The following is a 13,476-nucleotide window of genomic DNA, read 5'->3' on the forward strand; positions in this document are numbered from 1 at the left end:
CAAACAAAGAAAAAAGCTTTTAAAATCTGTTCTGCTTTTTGCCGTTCTGGGTCCGTTTTTCACGCAGCATTTCTAGCGTTTAGCGGGAGCGCTGGCGGCTGGCTGGGAAACACGGGTTCAGATGGATTTCAACAAACCCAGCGGGGTTTCGTTTGGTCTGGCTGGACCATGCCTCGTTAAAGTGAGCAATGCTCGTTAGCGCGGCTTCCATCTCATTATAATCCCGCCCGCGGTGAAGGACAGGGTCAGGGGCGCGACTGGACAGCCAGATCAAAAGCACAGGCTCCCCTCCCTCCTCACCTCCCAGTCCCTCAGCTCTAACCGCTAGACCACGCTGCCTCCCTCTCAATCTCCTGACCACTGGAGCGCAACAAGACATCCGCTTTCTCTCAGGACAAAGTGGTACAAGAAAATGTTTTCTTTTCCCGTGGAGTCTGAACACACAAACACACACACACACACACTCACACACACACTCAAACACACACACAAACACTCACACTCGCACACGCACACACACACACACACAAACACACACACACACAGTTAGCAGCAGTCACTCATTCCCCCACTTTTCTTTACTGTGAGTAGATGAGGGACGGCTGTTCCTGCCTCTTTGTTTGCTGTTCATTCAACCGTCTCGACCCCCCTCCGCCCCCCTGCATTATATTTTAACAGACAGGAGCAGCGAGGCCCCCCCCCCCCCCCCCCCCCCCCCCCACACTCCCTTTTCCCAGGGCGGGGGCCCCTGACAACAAGAGACAGGAGGAATTTATTACAGCCCGTGGCTTTCACTGAGAGGGGTACACACCGAGCACTGGACTCTCCCTCTTCACTGTGACTCTCTCTCCCTCTCTTATCTCTCTCTCTCCTCTGACTCTCTCATCTCTCTTTCTCTCCCTCTCTCTCTCTCCCTCTCTCTCAAACCTGCATTCCAGTAGCTTGGCTCCGGGGACGCCCTCTCACAGCGGGACAGGCAGCCGGACTGGAGACAGGAGGCCAGTACTTTGCAAATCATTGAGATACGAGACTTTGAATCTCAATGCAATTATTTTATTACAAAACCAACTTCACAGGCTCACTCAGAAGGGAGTCATTGCCTTTCCTGAACGATGCAGGCAGGGGCACCGCAATGCAATGGCTCTGTACTACACTGAGGGGCAATGGCAGCAATAGTATAGGGCAGCTACAATGGGGTGAAGCTGGTAGAATGGGACCCCAGTGTGCTCACTATACCCTTCCTGAATGATCTTCAATAGCACTACAATGGGGTGAGGCTGGTAGAATGGGACCCCAGTGTGCTCACTATACCCTTCCTGAATGATCTTCAATAGCACTACAATGGGGTGAGGCTGGTAGAATGGGACCCCAGTGTGCTCGCTATACCCTTCCTGAATGATCTTCAATAGCACTACAATGGGGTGAGGCTGGTAGAATGGGACCCCAGTGTGCTCACTATACCCTTCCTGAATGATCTTCAATAGCACTACAATGGGGTGAGGCTGGTAGAATGGGACCCCAGTGTGCTCACTATACCCTTCCTGAATGATCTTCAATAGCACTACAATGGGGTGAGGCTGGTAGAATGGGACCCCAGTGTGCTCGCTATACCCTTCCTGAATGATCTTCAATAGCACTACAATGGGGTGAGGCTGGTAGAATGGGACCCCAGTGTGCTCGCTATACCCTTCCTGAATGATCTTCAATAGCACTACAATGGGGTGAGGCTGGTAGAATGGGACCCCAGTGTGCTCACTATACCCTTCCTGAATGATCTTCAATAGCACTACAATGGGGTGAGGCTGGTAGAATGGGACCCCAGTGTGCTCACTATACCCTTCCTGAATGATCTTCAATAGCACTACAATGGGGTGAGGCTGGTAGAATGGGACCCCAGTGTGCTCACTATACCCTTCCTGAATGATCTTCAATAGCACTACAATGGGGTGAGGCTGGTAGAATGGGACCCCAGTGTGCTCACTATACCCTTCCTGAATGATCTTCACGCTGATGATCTTCACGCGGTGGGACCGGAGTTGACCCCGAGATTAGGAGCCCGGTCTCACCACAGAGCTCTGTACAATCTCGTCATAGCCTGGGCAGCCATGGGAAACACATTCACCTGATCAAGTTTCTGCAGAGGGAGGGAGGGAGGGAGGGAGGGAGGGGGGAGGGTGTGACAGAGGGAGGGAGGGTGTGACAGAGGGAGGGAGGGGGGAGGGTGTGACAGAGGGAGGGACAGAGGGAGGGACAGAGGGAGGGGGGGGAGGGTATGACAGACAGGGTTTAGAAAGAAAGTCACAAAAAAAACCAAAAAAACTTCCGCTTTCTTACAAAGGCTTCCTTTGAAGTGTCAGTAAACTTCGTTTCACCTGGTAGCTGGAGAGCAGACAGACAGAGACAGATCATCAAGGAACAAGGAGGATTTCACATGAGTCCTGAACAGGAGAAGAAAACAACTCACTGAAGTCTCAGAGGGGATTAGATTACTGCGCTCCTCGGTTCAAGAGTTAAGCTGTCTCTCCATCTCTCAGCCAGCCCGTTTAATTATTTTGTTCACTTCACCGCCTCTCTGTAACGATGTCATTGCCCCCCCCCCCTGCCTCTCTGTAACGATGTCATCGCCCCCCCCCCACCTCTCTGTAACGATGTCATCGCCACAATAGCTGAGGGACTGGGAGGGAGGCAATGGGGTCTAGTGGTTAGAGCTGAGGGACTGGGAGAGAGGCAGTGGGGTCTAGTGGTTAGAGCTGAGGGACTGGGAGGGAGGCAGTGGGGTCTAGTGGTTAGAGCTGAGGGACTGGGAGGGAGGCAGTGGGGTCTAGTGGTTAGAGCTGAGGGACTGGGAGGGAGGCAGTGGGGTCTAGTGGTTAGAGCTGAGGGACTGGGAGGGAGGCAGTGGGGTCTAGTGGTTAGAGCTGAGGGACTGGGAGGGAGGCAGTGGGGTCTAGTGGTTAGAGCTGAGGGACTGGGAGGGAGGCAGTGGGGTCTAGTGGTTAGAGCTGAGAGACTGGGAGGGAGGCAGTGGGGTCTAGTGGTTAGAGCTGAGGGACTGGGAGGGAGGCAGTGGGGTCTAGTGGTTAGAGCTGAGGGACTGGGAGGGAGGCAGTGGGGTCTAGTGGTTAGAGCTGAGGAACTGGGAGGTAGGCTCAAGGCTGACCCCTAATGACAAATTGAGTAACTGCAGAGGCATTGCTTTGATGGAGAGAGAATTTGAAACGGGGGCACCTGAGAAACAGTTCTGTTAAAAAAAAAGAAACGAAAATGAATTCTTGTCTGATTATTAAAAAAAAAAAAAAAAAAAAACCTATCCTAACTGCACTATCCTGTCTTGCTGCTTGATAATGCGCTCCCTTGTGAACAGAGATGATTAATCCTTTGACTCAGGTAACCCGACTCCTGACAGCTCCTCCGAGCGGACATGCCAGCCGGGAACGCATCCAGGACCTGGGAGTCACAGCGGGATCGGCGGCGCGGGTTCCTACCAAGGCGAGAGCAAAGTGAAGTGGAACGGGGAGCGCAACACTGACCCCTGCTGGGGGGGGAGGTATTGCTAATTGAGGTCAATTATCCAGCTCCTCATCAAACGCATTGTTTCCTGATCTAAGCTTTAGAATATTCAAGAGGCTACTGCAATAAAAACCCATGACTGTGCAATTCCAGCGTTCTTGTCAAACAGCGCCCTCTAGCGTCACACACGTGCATAGCTGGCCGCGGCTGCAGCTGCAGAGCGTTGTTTATTCTGGTCAGTGAGTCAGGAGAGGAGTTTCTGTTCACATACTTCAAGCCTTAGTAAAGGTAAAAAACAATAGTGCATTGTAATGGTGTATGCATGGGAAAAGCAGAGCGCTGTGTGTGTGTGTGAGTGTGTGTGCGTGAGAGTGAGAGTGTGTGTGTGTGTGTGTGTGCGTGAGAGTGAGAGTGTGTGTGTGTGTGTGTGAGAGTGAGAGTGTGTGTGTGTGTGTGTGTGAGAGTGAGAGTGTGTGTGTGCGTGCGTGAGAGTGAGAGTGAGAGTGTGTGTGTGAGTGTGCGTGAGAGTGAGAGAGTGTGTGTGTGTGTGCGTGAGAGTGAGAGTGTGTGTGTGTGTGTGTGCGTGAGAGTGAGAGTGTGTGTGTGTGTGTGTGTGCGCGCGTGAGAGTGTGTACGTGCGTGTGTGTCTGTGTGTGAGAGTGTGTACGTGCGTGTGTGTGTGAATGTGCGTGTGTGAGAGTGCGTGTGTTTGTGTGTCTGTGCGTGTGTCTGTGCGTGTGTCTGTGTGTGTGTCTCTGTGTGTGTGTGTGTGCGTGTGTCTGTGCGTGTGTGTGTGTGTGCGTGTGTCTGTGTGCGTGTCTCTGTGCGTGTGTGTGTGTGTGTGTCTGTCTGTGTGTGTGTGTGTGTGTGTGTGTGTGTGCGTGTGTCTGTGTGCGTGTCTCTGTGCGTGTGTGTGTGTGTGTGTCTGTCTGTGTGTGTGTCTGTCTGTGTGTGTGTGTGTGTGTGTGTGTGTGTGTGTGCGTGTGTGTGTGTCTGTGTGTGTGTGTGTCTCTGTGTCTCTGTGTGTGTGTGTGTGTCTCTGTGTGTGTGTATATGTGTGTGTGCGTGAGAGTGTGTGTGTGTGTCTGTGTGTGTCTGTGTGTGTGTGTGTGTCTCTTTCTTTCTTTCTTTCTCTCTTTCTTTCTTTCTTTCTTTCTTTCTTTCTTTCTTTCTTTCTTTCTTGTGAAGTAACTTCCTTTCTGCTTTCCCGTTACTGTTGCTGAATAGTTGCACACAGCTAGCACAGGTCCATTGGTGGGAATAATAATAATAATAATAATAATAATAATAATAATAATAATAATAATAATAATAATAATAATAATAATAATAATAGTAGTAGTAGTAGTAGTAGTAGTGAGCTGCTCCTCGCTGATTTCCTCTTCGCTCGGCTGTCCCGGTACTTGCTGGCTCTGTTTTGCACGCCAGTCCGGTTCTCCTGGCTGTTCATTGTGTTCGGTGCGGTCAGAGGAAGGTTAAATCCATGAATATAATACGAGGTGCCTGAAGCGCTGAAGGGTCAGCGAGATCAACACAGCCTGGCGGAGCGGTGACGTCACCGCGCAGGAATGCAGGGGCGTGTCCGGGGATCGATAAACACAAGTAAAGCAGTTGCCATGCCAACGGCAAGGCTATTCGTGTGTTTATTGTTGTTTGTTCCTTAATTAACTCATTAATTAGCAAATCATTTTTTTCTTTGAACAAAAAATCACAACAGCAGCGGTACTGACGTCATTTGATTACGTTGACTTGACTTCTGCGGTGAATTAGAGCAAGTTATCAAAGAGAAAATTCAAATAACAGGTGGACGACGGCAGTTACAAATGCTTTGAAGCTGTCCCAATGAAAACGTGTTTGATTTTTTCTGAACATGTGCTAGTCGTTAATTTGGCTCCTGCGCGGTCAGTTTTCCGCAGATTTCATCCAGAATGCTTTCTGCACGTCCCGCGTCGGGTCCTGCTATTCGGCGCTGCGCTGCTGCCCCCGTGTGGCTGAACAGATCCCGCGTTTCTGTGTTTAATTTACTTATTAACGTGCGTGTCGGTGTGTGTGTGTGAACGAGCGCCACCTGGCGGCCACAGCGATGAAACGCATGCAAATTACCGCATCTCTTTAATGAAATCAATACATTTTAAAAATTCAGCTTTCAGAGGAAGGCTGCAATATATTTATAACTTTATAACACGTGATCAGATCAAATAAATACGGAGAGAAACCCACAGACTTAGAACTGTGATGATCAAAGCCGGCATTCGTTCATTCTGAACAGTAAGCAATGCCGGTTTCTGACTCATCATATGAACCACACGACCTTGTAATTAACGGTGACGTATCGTGTAGCCGCGGGTGCAATGGAGCGCGCGGTGCCGCTGCTTTCGTTTCGGGGTTTGCACCCCCGCTCTGTCACGTGCATCCTCACGCTGGCGCATCCAGAAGTCAGGTGACCGGACTTCCTCGTTTTTCTCTGAATCAACAACTTGGATCTGCAGCCGTAAAGGGAGAGAGAACGAGAAGAGGGGAAGAGAAACAGGAGGAGGCATTCTAATCTACTCCGTTAAAACACGAGAAAGACAACAGGATACATTTCTGGAGTTATCTCGCTCTCTCTCTCTATATAATTACAGGAAAGCTGTGAATTTAGCTGTTGATTTTGCAGCGCTTGTATCGGAGACGCGGCGGGTCTGCTGCAGAGGCGAGCTAGCGCGTTTCCAGAGCAACGTCACATCTGGGCTGGCGTTTAAACTTGTGTAATATAACAGTGAATACAGATATATCTGTAACTTCATTACTGAGCTCAGTTAGAAAATAATTAAGCATGTCTCAATATACGCAGTTTCCGGAGCCGACAGAGGCTGGCAATCCATTTCAGGTAAGGAAATGTTTCGTTATAATTATTTACAAACATCTATCCTTTGGGCTTCTGTACGTGTGGGTGTATTTCATCGTCCTGGGTAAATATGGCGCACGACAGAATTACAAATGATTCGCGTGTTTTATAATATTGAAGGAAGGCGGAGAGGATGATGATAATATTCTGATTGCAGAGCGGGTCAGGACGCGCCTAGCGTGACCCACAATCAACAATGAGATTGCATGAGCATGCCAAGTGACACGGAACTCATTTCAGTAACGTGTTGTGTCTCCCCTCTCAGGACCCTGCTGTGACACAGCACCACACCCCCAGCACGGGCTATGCCACCCTCGATCTCTACAACCCTTTCGACAGCAGCCGAGGGGTGAGTCTGGAGCCCGCTTGCGTGTGCGTGTCTGTCCCGCAGGAATGTACACACAGCAACGCTTCTCTGAGATTACACAGGCTGGCTTAGCTGAGCGTCCTCACAGCGTGTGTGTGAGACACACACACACACACACACACAGTGTATAGCGAGCTCACTCCCTTGTAAGTGTCGCTGCTTTGCATGTGTGTGTGAGAGAGAGAGAGAGAGAGAGAGACACACACACACACACACACACACACAGACAGCAGCTCAGGTGAGGAGACGGGATTCAGAGATCTCACCAGCTTTCCATGGCAAAGACCAAGAAGAAAAATTACACAGACCCCGAGGTAGGTGTGAGATCCAACTGATCTCCCTCTCTCTCTCTCTCTCTCTCTCTCTCTCTCTCTCTCTCTCTCTCTCCCTCTCCCCCCTACTCTTTTCCCTCTTCCTTTATCCCTGTTTTCTTTCTTTCCTCTCCCCCTTGCCCTCATCCCCCTCTTTTCTTTTTCCATCTCTTTATTTTTTCCTCTCCGGTAAACCTGCGAGATGCAAAGTGAAGGATTCTGGTGTTTTTTCCGGCTCTCGAGCAGTTGTTTCTTTTCGTATTTGCACTAATGCAGGCTCGAACACAAATGCAAAGTTGATATTTTTTTATATAAAACAGTTAACGCTGAAGCGCTTTTCCCTGCGTGTTCGAAGTATTGATTGTTTTTATTCTAAAGATTTTCAGTAAAAAACTTTTGCAAGACCAGCTGTTTCTGTCAACTCTCTTTCTTTCTTTCTGATGATGTCATGTTTGTTTCTGTACCCCCCCCCCCCCTGCAGCCGCCCCCTCCCTATGAGGCAGCGAAACAGACGCCCCCCCCGGCGGCCCAGCCCCCCCCCCAGCAGCCTGCGGCCCCCCAGCCCAAGACCCCCACCGAGCCCCGAAACTACGGCTCATACTCCACACAGGTACTGCAGTGTGTGCTCCTATCTATCTATCTATCTATCTATCTATCTATCTATCTATCTATCTATCTATCTATCTGTCTCTGTCTGTCTATATAGCTGTCTGTCTGTCAATATCTTAACCTCTGTGTATCTCTATCTGTATGTCTATCTATCTCTGTTTTCTCTACCCTCTCCTCTCTCTTCTCCTCTCTCTCTCCCTCTCCTCTCCTCTCCCCCTCTCCTCTCCTCTCCTCTCTCCCCCTCTCCTCTCCTCTCTCCCACTCCTCTCCTCTCCTCTCTCCCCCTCTCCTCTCCTCTCCTCTCTCCCCCTCTCCTCTCCTCTCTCCCACTCCTCTCCTCTCCTCTCTCCCCCTCTCCTCTCCTCTCCTCTCTCCCCCTCTCCTCTCCTCTCTCCCTCTTCTCTCCTCTCCTCTCTCTTCCTCTCTCTCTCTCCCCCTCTCCTCTCTCTCTCCCCCTCTCCTCTCCTCTCTCTCCCTCTCCTCTCCCCTCTCTCTCTCCCCCTCTCCTCTCCTCTCCTCTCTCCCCCTCTCCTCTCCTCTCCTCTCTCCCCCTCTCCTCTCCTCTCTCCCCCTCTCCTCTCCCCTCTCTCTCTCTCCCTCTCCTCCTCTCTCTCTCTCCCTCTCCTCTCCTCTCTCTTCCTCTCTCTCCCCCTCTCCTCTCCTCTCTCCCCCTCTCCTCTCCTCTCCTCTCTCCCCCTCTCCTCTCCTCTCTCCCCCTCTCCTCTCCCCTCTCTCTCTCTCCCTCTCCTCCTCTCTCTCTCTCCCTCTCCTCTCCTCTCTCTTCCTCTCTCTCCCCCTCTCCTCTCCTCTCTCCCCCTCTCCCTCTCCTCTCCTCCTCTCTCTCTCTCCCTCTCCTCTCCTCTCTCTTCCTCTCTCTCCCCCTCTCCTCTCCTCTCTCCCCCTCTCCCTCTCCTCTCCCCTCTCTCTCTCTCCCTCTCCTCCTCTCTCTCTCTCTCTCCCTCTCCTCTCCTCTCCTCTCTCCCCCTCTCCTCTCCTCTCCCCCTCTCTCCCCCTCTCCTCTCCTCTCTCTCTCTGTTCTCTTAAGGGGTGCAGTCAGTATAACCTGTTAGATGAGCTCCTGATTTGACTGTGATGCAAATGCATTAGAAAAACCGACCAAAATATAAAAATAGCTTTGACAGGTAAATTACCATGGAAACCGTTTAACTGAATATATACAGGGATGGGAATCAGACTCCTATTCCTCAGCAGTGTGATCCAGTCCAGGTTTTACTGCTACCAGCTTGATCAGCCCCACTGTGTCTAGCTAACAAGCTCAGGTGTGTCTGATTATTAAACTCCTAGTGAAACCAGGACTGGATCACACCGCTGTGCAGCGGGAGTCTGATTCCCGTCCCTGTAGATAGATAGCCTGGATCACACTGCTGTGCAGCGGGAGTCTGATTCCCATCCCTGTAGATAGATAGACTGGATCACAGTGCTGTGCAGCGGGAGTCTGATTCCCATCCATGCCCCCCCCCCCTCCTCTCTCCAAGCCTCAGGCCCGCAGCGCCACGGCTGCAGCCACGGCAGAGCTGCTCCGGAGACAGGAAGAGCTGGAGAAGAAAGCAGCGGATCTGGAGAGGAGAGAGAGGGAGCTACAGAGCGCAGGGCTGGGGAAAGAGGCCAGTGAGTATCGCCAGAGACCTCCTTTCACAGGACGCTGTGTCTGTGTCGTGCGTGTGAACCAGCCTGGAGCTGAGACCGGGGTGGGGGGGCGGGGGGGGGGGGGGGGGAATTTAAACGTGAAAGTGTAAATAAACGATCACGGCTTTCGTGTAAAAATAACAAACAAAACGAGTTGAATATAAAAAAAAACCGGAGGCTTGCCTGCCTGCTGGTATTGGTGTGCTCTCTGGCTCCCCCTTGCTGTTGTCATGACGCCTGCCCTTCTCCTCCCCCCCCCCCCCCCCCCCCCCCCACAGCGAGGCAGAATAACTGGCCCCCCTTCCCCAGCTTCTGCCCCATCCAGCCCTGCTTCTACCAGGACATCAGCGTGGAGATCGGACAGGACTTCCAGAGGACCGTCTCCACCATGTACTACTTCTGGATGTGTGAGTCCCGCCCCCTGCTGGGAAGAATCGGGACTGCAGAAAGATTCTAGAAGCGATTCTTATTCCAGAACCTCAAGCCGAGTGGAACACGGAGCCTCTTTCTCAGGAACGTGTGGTTTGAAAGCTGGTTCCAGGAGACCCCCGGGAGACCTAGTTTGAGGTTTGCTGTATCAAACCCCCCCAAGTCTCCCTGCCTGGTGTGCCACGCAGCGCCCTGAATCCTACAGTCTCCTGAAACCAGGCTCCCAGCCTCAGAGCGGCTCCGTGTTCCCTCGGCTCAAGAGGCTGACCTCCAAAGCTTTTTACTCGGGTGTTTAATTGAAGGCAGTTTAAATCCGATTGAATATTTATTTTGTAATATTGTACCTCTTTATTTATTATTTATTTTTTCGCAGATGCCCTTATCCAGGCGACTTACAGTTGTTACAAAATATATATATATATTTTTTAATTAATTTTTTTTAAACAAATTTACCTGATCAGGGATGGGAATCAGACTCCTGCTGCACAGCAGTGTGATCCAGTCCAGGTTTTACTGCTACCAGCTTGATCAGCCCCAGTGTGTCTAGCTAACAAGCTCAGGTGGGTCTTATTATTAAACTCCTAGTGAAACCAGGACTGGATCACCCCACTGTGCAGCGGGAGTCTGATTCCCGTCCCTGCTGGTAGTTTGGGCGCTGCTATAACGAGGCTCCCCTGTCTCTCCCCCCCCAGTCTCGGGCTGCACCCTGATCTTTAACTTCATTGCAAACCTGGCCTTCTTCTGTGTGAACACCAGCGCTGGAGTGGGCCTGGGGCTCGCCATTCTCTGGATCCTCATCTTCACCCCCTGCTCCTTCCTCTGTTGGTACAGGCCCATGTACAAAGCCTTCAGGTTCGTACCATTCTGACCCAACACAAAGGGGGCGGGGGGGTTCTTTTGTCTGGCCGGGTGTTTAACAGTCAGCCCCTCTCTGTGTTGCAGGAGTGACAGCTCCTTCAATTTCTTCTTCTTCTTCTTCGTCTTCTTCGTTCAAGTCTGCCTGTACGTCATGCAAGCGGTGGGCATCCCCGACTGGGGCTTCAGGTGAGAGAGGCGGGGAGCGGGGAGCGTTAGCGAAGGGGCTCCCTGTTTCATAGCTCGCTCGGGACACACAGAAAGAAGCAGCTGCTTTTAAACAACACTTCTCTTTTTTATAAGATGGTATATTTGTTCCCCTTTTAAAGTGAGCACCGGTATTTGTTCTCGTCCCCCTGTTTCAGTGGCTGGATCGTTAGCCTCGCTGCCCTGAAGGTAAACGTTGCTGTGGCTGTGATAATGCTGCTGACCGCGGTCATGTTCACTGGCACTGCTGTCATGGGTGTGATCATGCTGAAGAAAGTGAGTACCTCTCTGTGTCTCTCCTCGCTCCCCCCTCCCCTCTCTGTGTCTCTCCTCGCTCCCCCTCCCCTCTCTGTGTCTCTCCTCGCTCCCCCTCCCCTCTCTGTGTCTCTCCTCGCTCCCCCTCCCCTCTCTGTGTCTCTCCTCGCTCCCCCTCCCCTCTCTGTGTCTCTCCTCGCTCCCCCCTCCCCTCTCTGTGTCTCTCCTCGCTCCCCTTCCCCTCTCTGTGTCTCTCCTCGCTCCCCCCTCCCCTCTCTGTGTCTCTCCTCGCTCCCCTCCCCTCTCTGTGTCTCTCCTCGCTCCCCCTCCCCTCTCTGTGTCTCTCCTCGCTCCCCCTCCCCTCTCTGTGTCTCTCCTCGCTCCCCCTCCCCTCTCTGTGTCTCTCCTCGCTCCCCCTCCCCTCTCTGTGTCTCTCCTCGCTCCCCTCCCCTCTCTGTGTCTCTCCTCGCTTCCCCTCCCCTCTCTGTCTCAGTTCTGATGGTCCCTCTACCTCCTCTCTCTCTGTGTCTCTGTTTGGACTCGGTTCTGACCCGTCTGCTTCTCCTCAGATCCACTCTCTGTACCGCCGCACCGGTGCCAGTTTCCAGAAGGCTCAGGCGGAGTTCACCACGGGGGTCCTGTCCAACGAGGCGGTGCGGACCGCTGCAGCCAGCGCAGCGACCGGGGCGGCACAGGGGGCCTTCCGGGGGAATTGAGGGGGGGGGGGGAGGGGAGGCTGTGCTGGTTCTCTGTGCGTCTCGAGGAATCGACTGGAGGAGATGGTTACTCACATCTGATATTTTTTTCCTGCTCTAAACTCCTCCATCGCAGTGCCAAAGCTGGTTACCAGTTCAGATTTTACAATAACGTGTTTAGCCACTAGGGCGGCAGTGTTGCTTAAAGGACCGTTATTATTATTATTTTTTATTATTGATTGTTTTTTTAATTATTTAATTTGTTTGCTAGTTTAAAGGGTAACTGGTCATGTATTTTTTTTTTTCATTTTTGTTATTCACTGTATTAATAATAATAATAATAATAAAAATAATAATAATAATAATAATAATTATACGAAGAAGAATCTCAATGTATTCAGTTATAAATAATTAAAAGGAATTAATTGAATGTCATGTAAGGTGACAGTCTCTTTATTTAACTGTTTTTTTTTTTTTTTTTGGCCCTAATGCTATTTTGAAAAAGGTGTTGGAGATTGAGCTCTGGAGAAGCCCTCTCTCTCTCTCTCTCTCTCTCTCTCTCTCTCTGTGCAGTGCTGGAGATTGAGCTCTGCAGTACAATATAATACAGATACAGCGCAGTGAGAGTCAGTGCAGATACAGCGCAGTGAGAGTCAGTGCAGATGCAGCGCAGTGAGAGTCAGTGCAGATGCAGCGCAGTGAGAGTCAGTGCAGATGCAGCGCAGTGAGAGTCAGTGCAGATGCAGCGCAGGGAGAGTCAGTGCAGATGCAGCGCAGTGAGAGTCAGTGCAGATGCAGCGCAGTGAGAGTCAGTGCAGATGCAGCGCAGTGAGAGTCAGTGCAGATGCAGCGCAGTGAGAGTCAGTGCAGATGCAGCGCAGTGAGAGTCAGTGCAGATGCAGCGCAGTGAGAGTCAGTGCAGATGCAGCGCAGTGAGAGTCAGTGCAGATGCAGCGCAGTGAGAGTCAGTGCAGATGCAGCGCAGTGAGAGTCAGTGCAGATGCAGCGCAGTGAGAGTCAGTGCAGATGCAGCGCAGTGAGAGTCAGTGCAGATGCAGCGCAGTGAGAGTCAGTGCAGATGCAGCGCAGTGAGAGTCAGTGCAGATGCAGCGCAGTGAGAGTCAGTGCAGTTCTCTTTCATGCAGTGTTTTTCCAGTCACAATGCCCGGCTGCTGCTTCCTGCACCTCGTCTCCTGTGAAGAGGTTTATTTCGTTTTGCTCGTTTTATTTGCTTTGTTTTATGTGTCCTCGTGGTTCTGTTGTAAATGTTGTGCCAAAATTTAAAAGAAAGAATATATATGTGTGTGTCTGGAAACATTGTTAACATTGACATTTTTTTTTTATTTGGTTAAATAAAATTGTAACTTTTCTGCATCATTTGTGTGTCCACTGTTTTTTTTTTTAGTAGCTCAGTGGTTCGAGCGCTGGGCTGCAGTGTGGAAGGCAGTGGGTTCCAGTAGCTCAGTGGTCAGAGTGCTGGGCTGCGGTGGGTTCCAGTAGCTCAGTGGTTCGAGCGCTGGGTTCCAGTAGCTCAGTGGTCAGAGCGCTGGGCTGCGGTGGGTTCCAGTAGCTCAGTGGTTCGAGTGCTGGGCTGCGGTGAGTTCCAGTAGCTCAGTGGTTCGAGCGCTGGGCTGCGGTGGGTTCCAGTAGCTCAGTGGTTCGAGCGCTGGGCTGCAGTGTGGTAGATGTGCTATACTGCAGTGT

General features: G+C 51.3%; 1 protein-coding gene across 1 annotated transcript; it reads left to right on the forward strand.

Moving 5' to 3' along the window:
- Nucleotides 1–5,903: 5,903 nt before the first annotated feature.
- On the forward strand, nt 5,904–13,149 carry LOC131729957 (secretory carrier-associated membrane protein 3-like). Its single transcript, XM_059020203.1, has 9 exons — nt 5,904–6,379; nt 6,663–6,746; nt 7,557–7,685; nt 9,181–9,313; nt 9,610–9,738; nt 10,453–10,612; nt 10,703–10,804; nt 10,981–11,098; nt 11,647–13,149. Exons 1-9 carry the CDS (start codon nt 6,326–6,328, stop codon nt 11,791–11,793), a joined length of 1,056 nt encoding a protein of 351 aa, XP_058876186.1. The 5' UTR covers nt 5,904–6,325; the 3' UTR covers nt 11,794–13,149.
- Nucleotides 13,150–13,476: the final 327 nt, after the last annotated feature.

Source organism: Acipenser ruthenus, unplaced genomic scaffold (assembly GCF_902713425.1).
Source record: "Acipenser ruthenus unplaced genomic scaffold, fAciRut3.2 maternal haplotype, whole genome shotgun sequence".
In the NCBI taxonomy this organism is placed as follows: domain Eukaryota; kingdom Metazoa; phylum Chordata; class Actinopteri; order Acipenseriformes; family Acipenseridae; genus Acipenser; species Acipenser ruthenus.

Coding starts and splice junctions, on each gene's coding strand:
- LOC131729957 (XM_059020203.1), top strand. CDS start 6,326: ATGTCTCAATATACGCAGTTTCCGGAGCCGACAGAGGCTGGCAATCCA. Junction 9,314..9,609: donor AGGGCTGGGGAAAGAGGCCA/GTGAGTATCGCC, acceptor CCCCCCCCACAG/CGAGGCAGAATAACTGGCCC. Junction 10,613..10,702: donor CCCATGTACAAAGCCTTCAG/GTTCGTACCATT, acceptor TCTGTGTTGCAG/GAGTGACAGCTCCTTCAATT.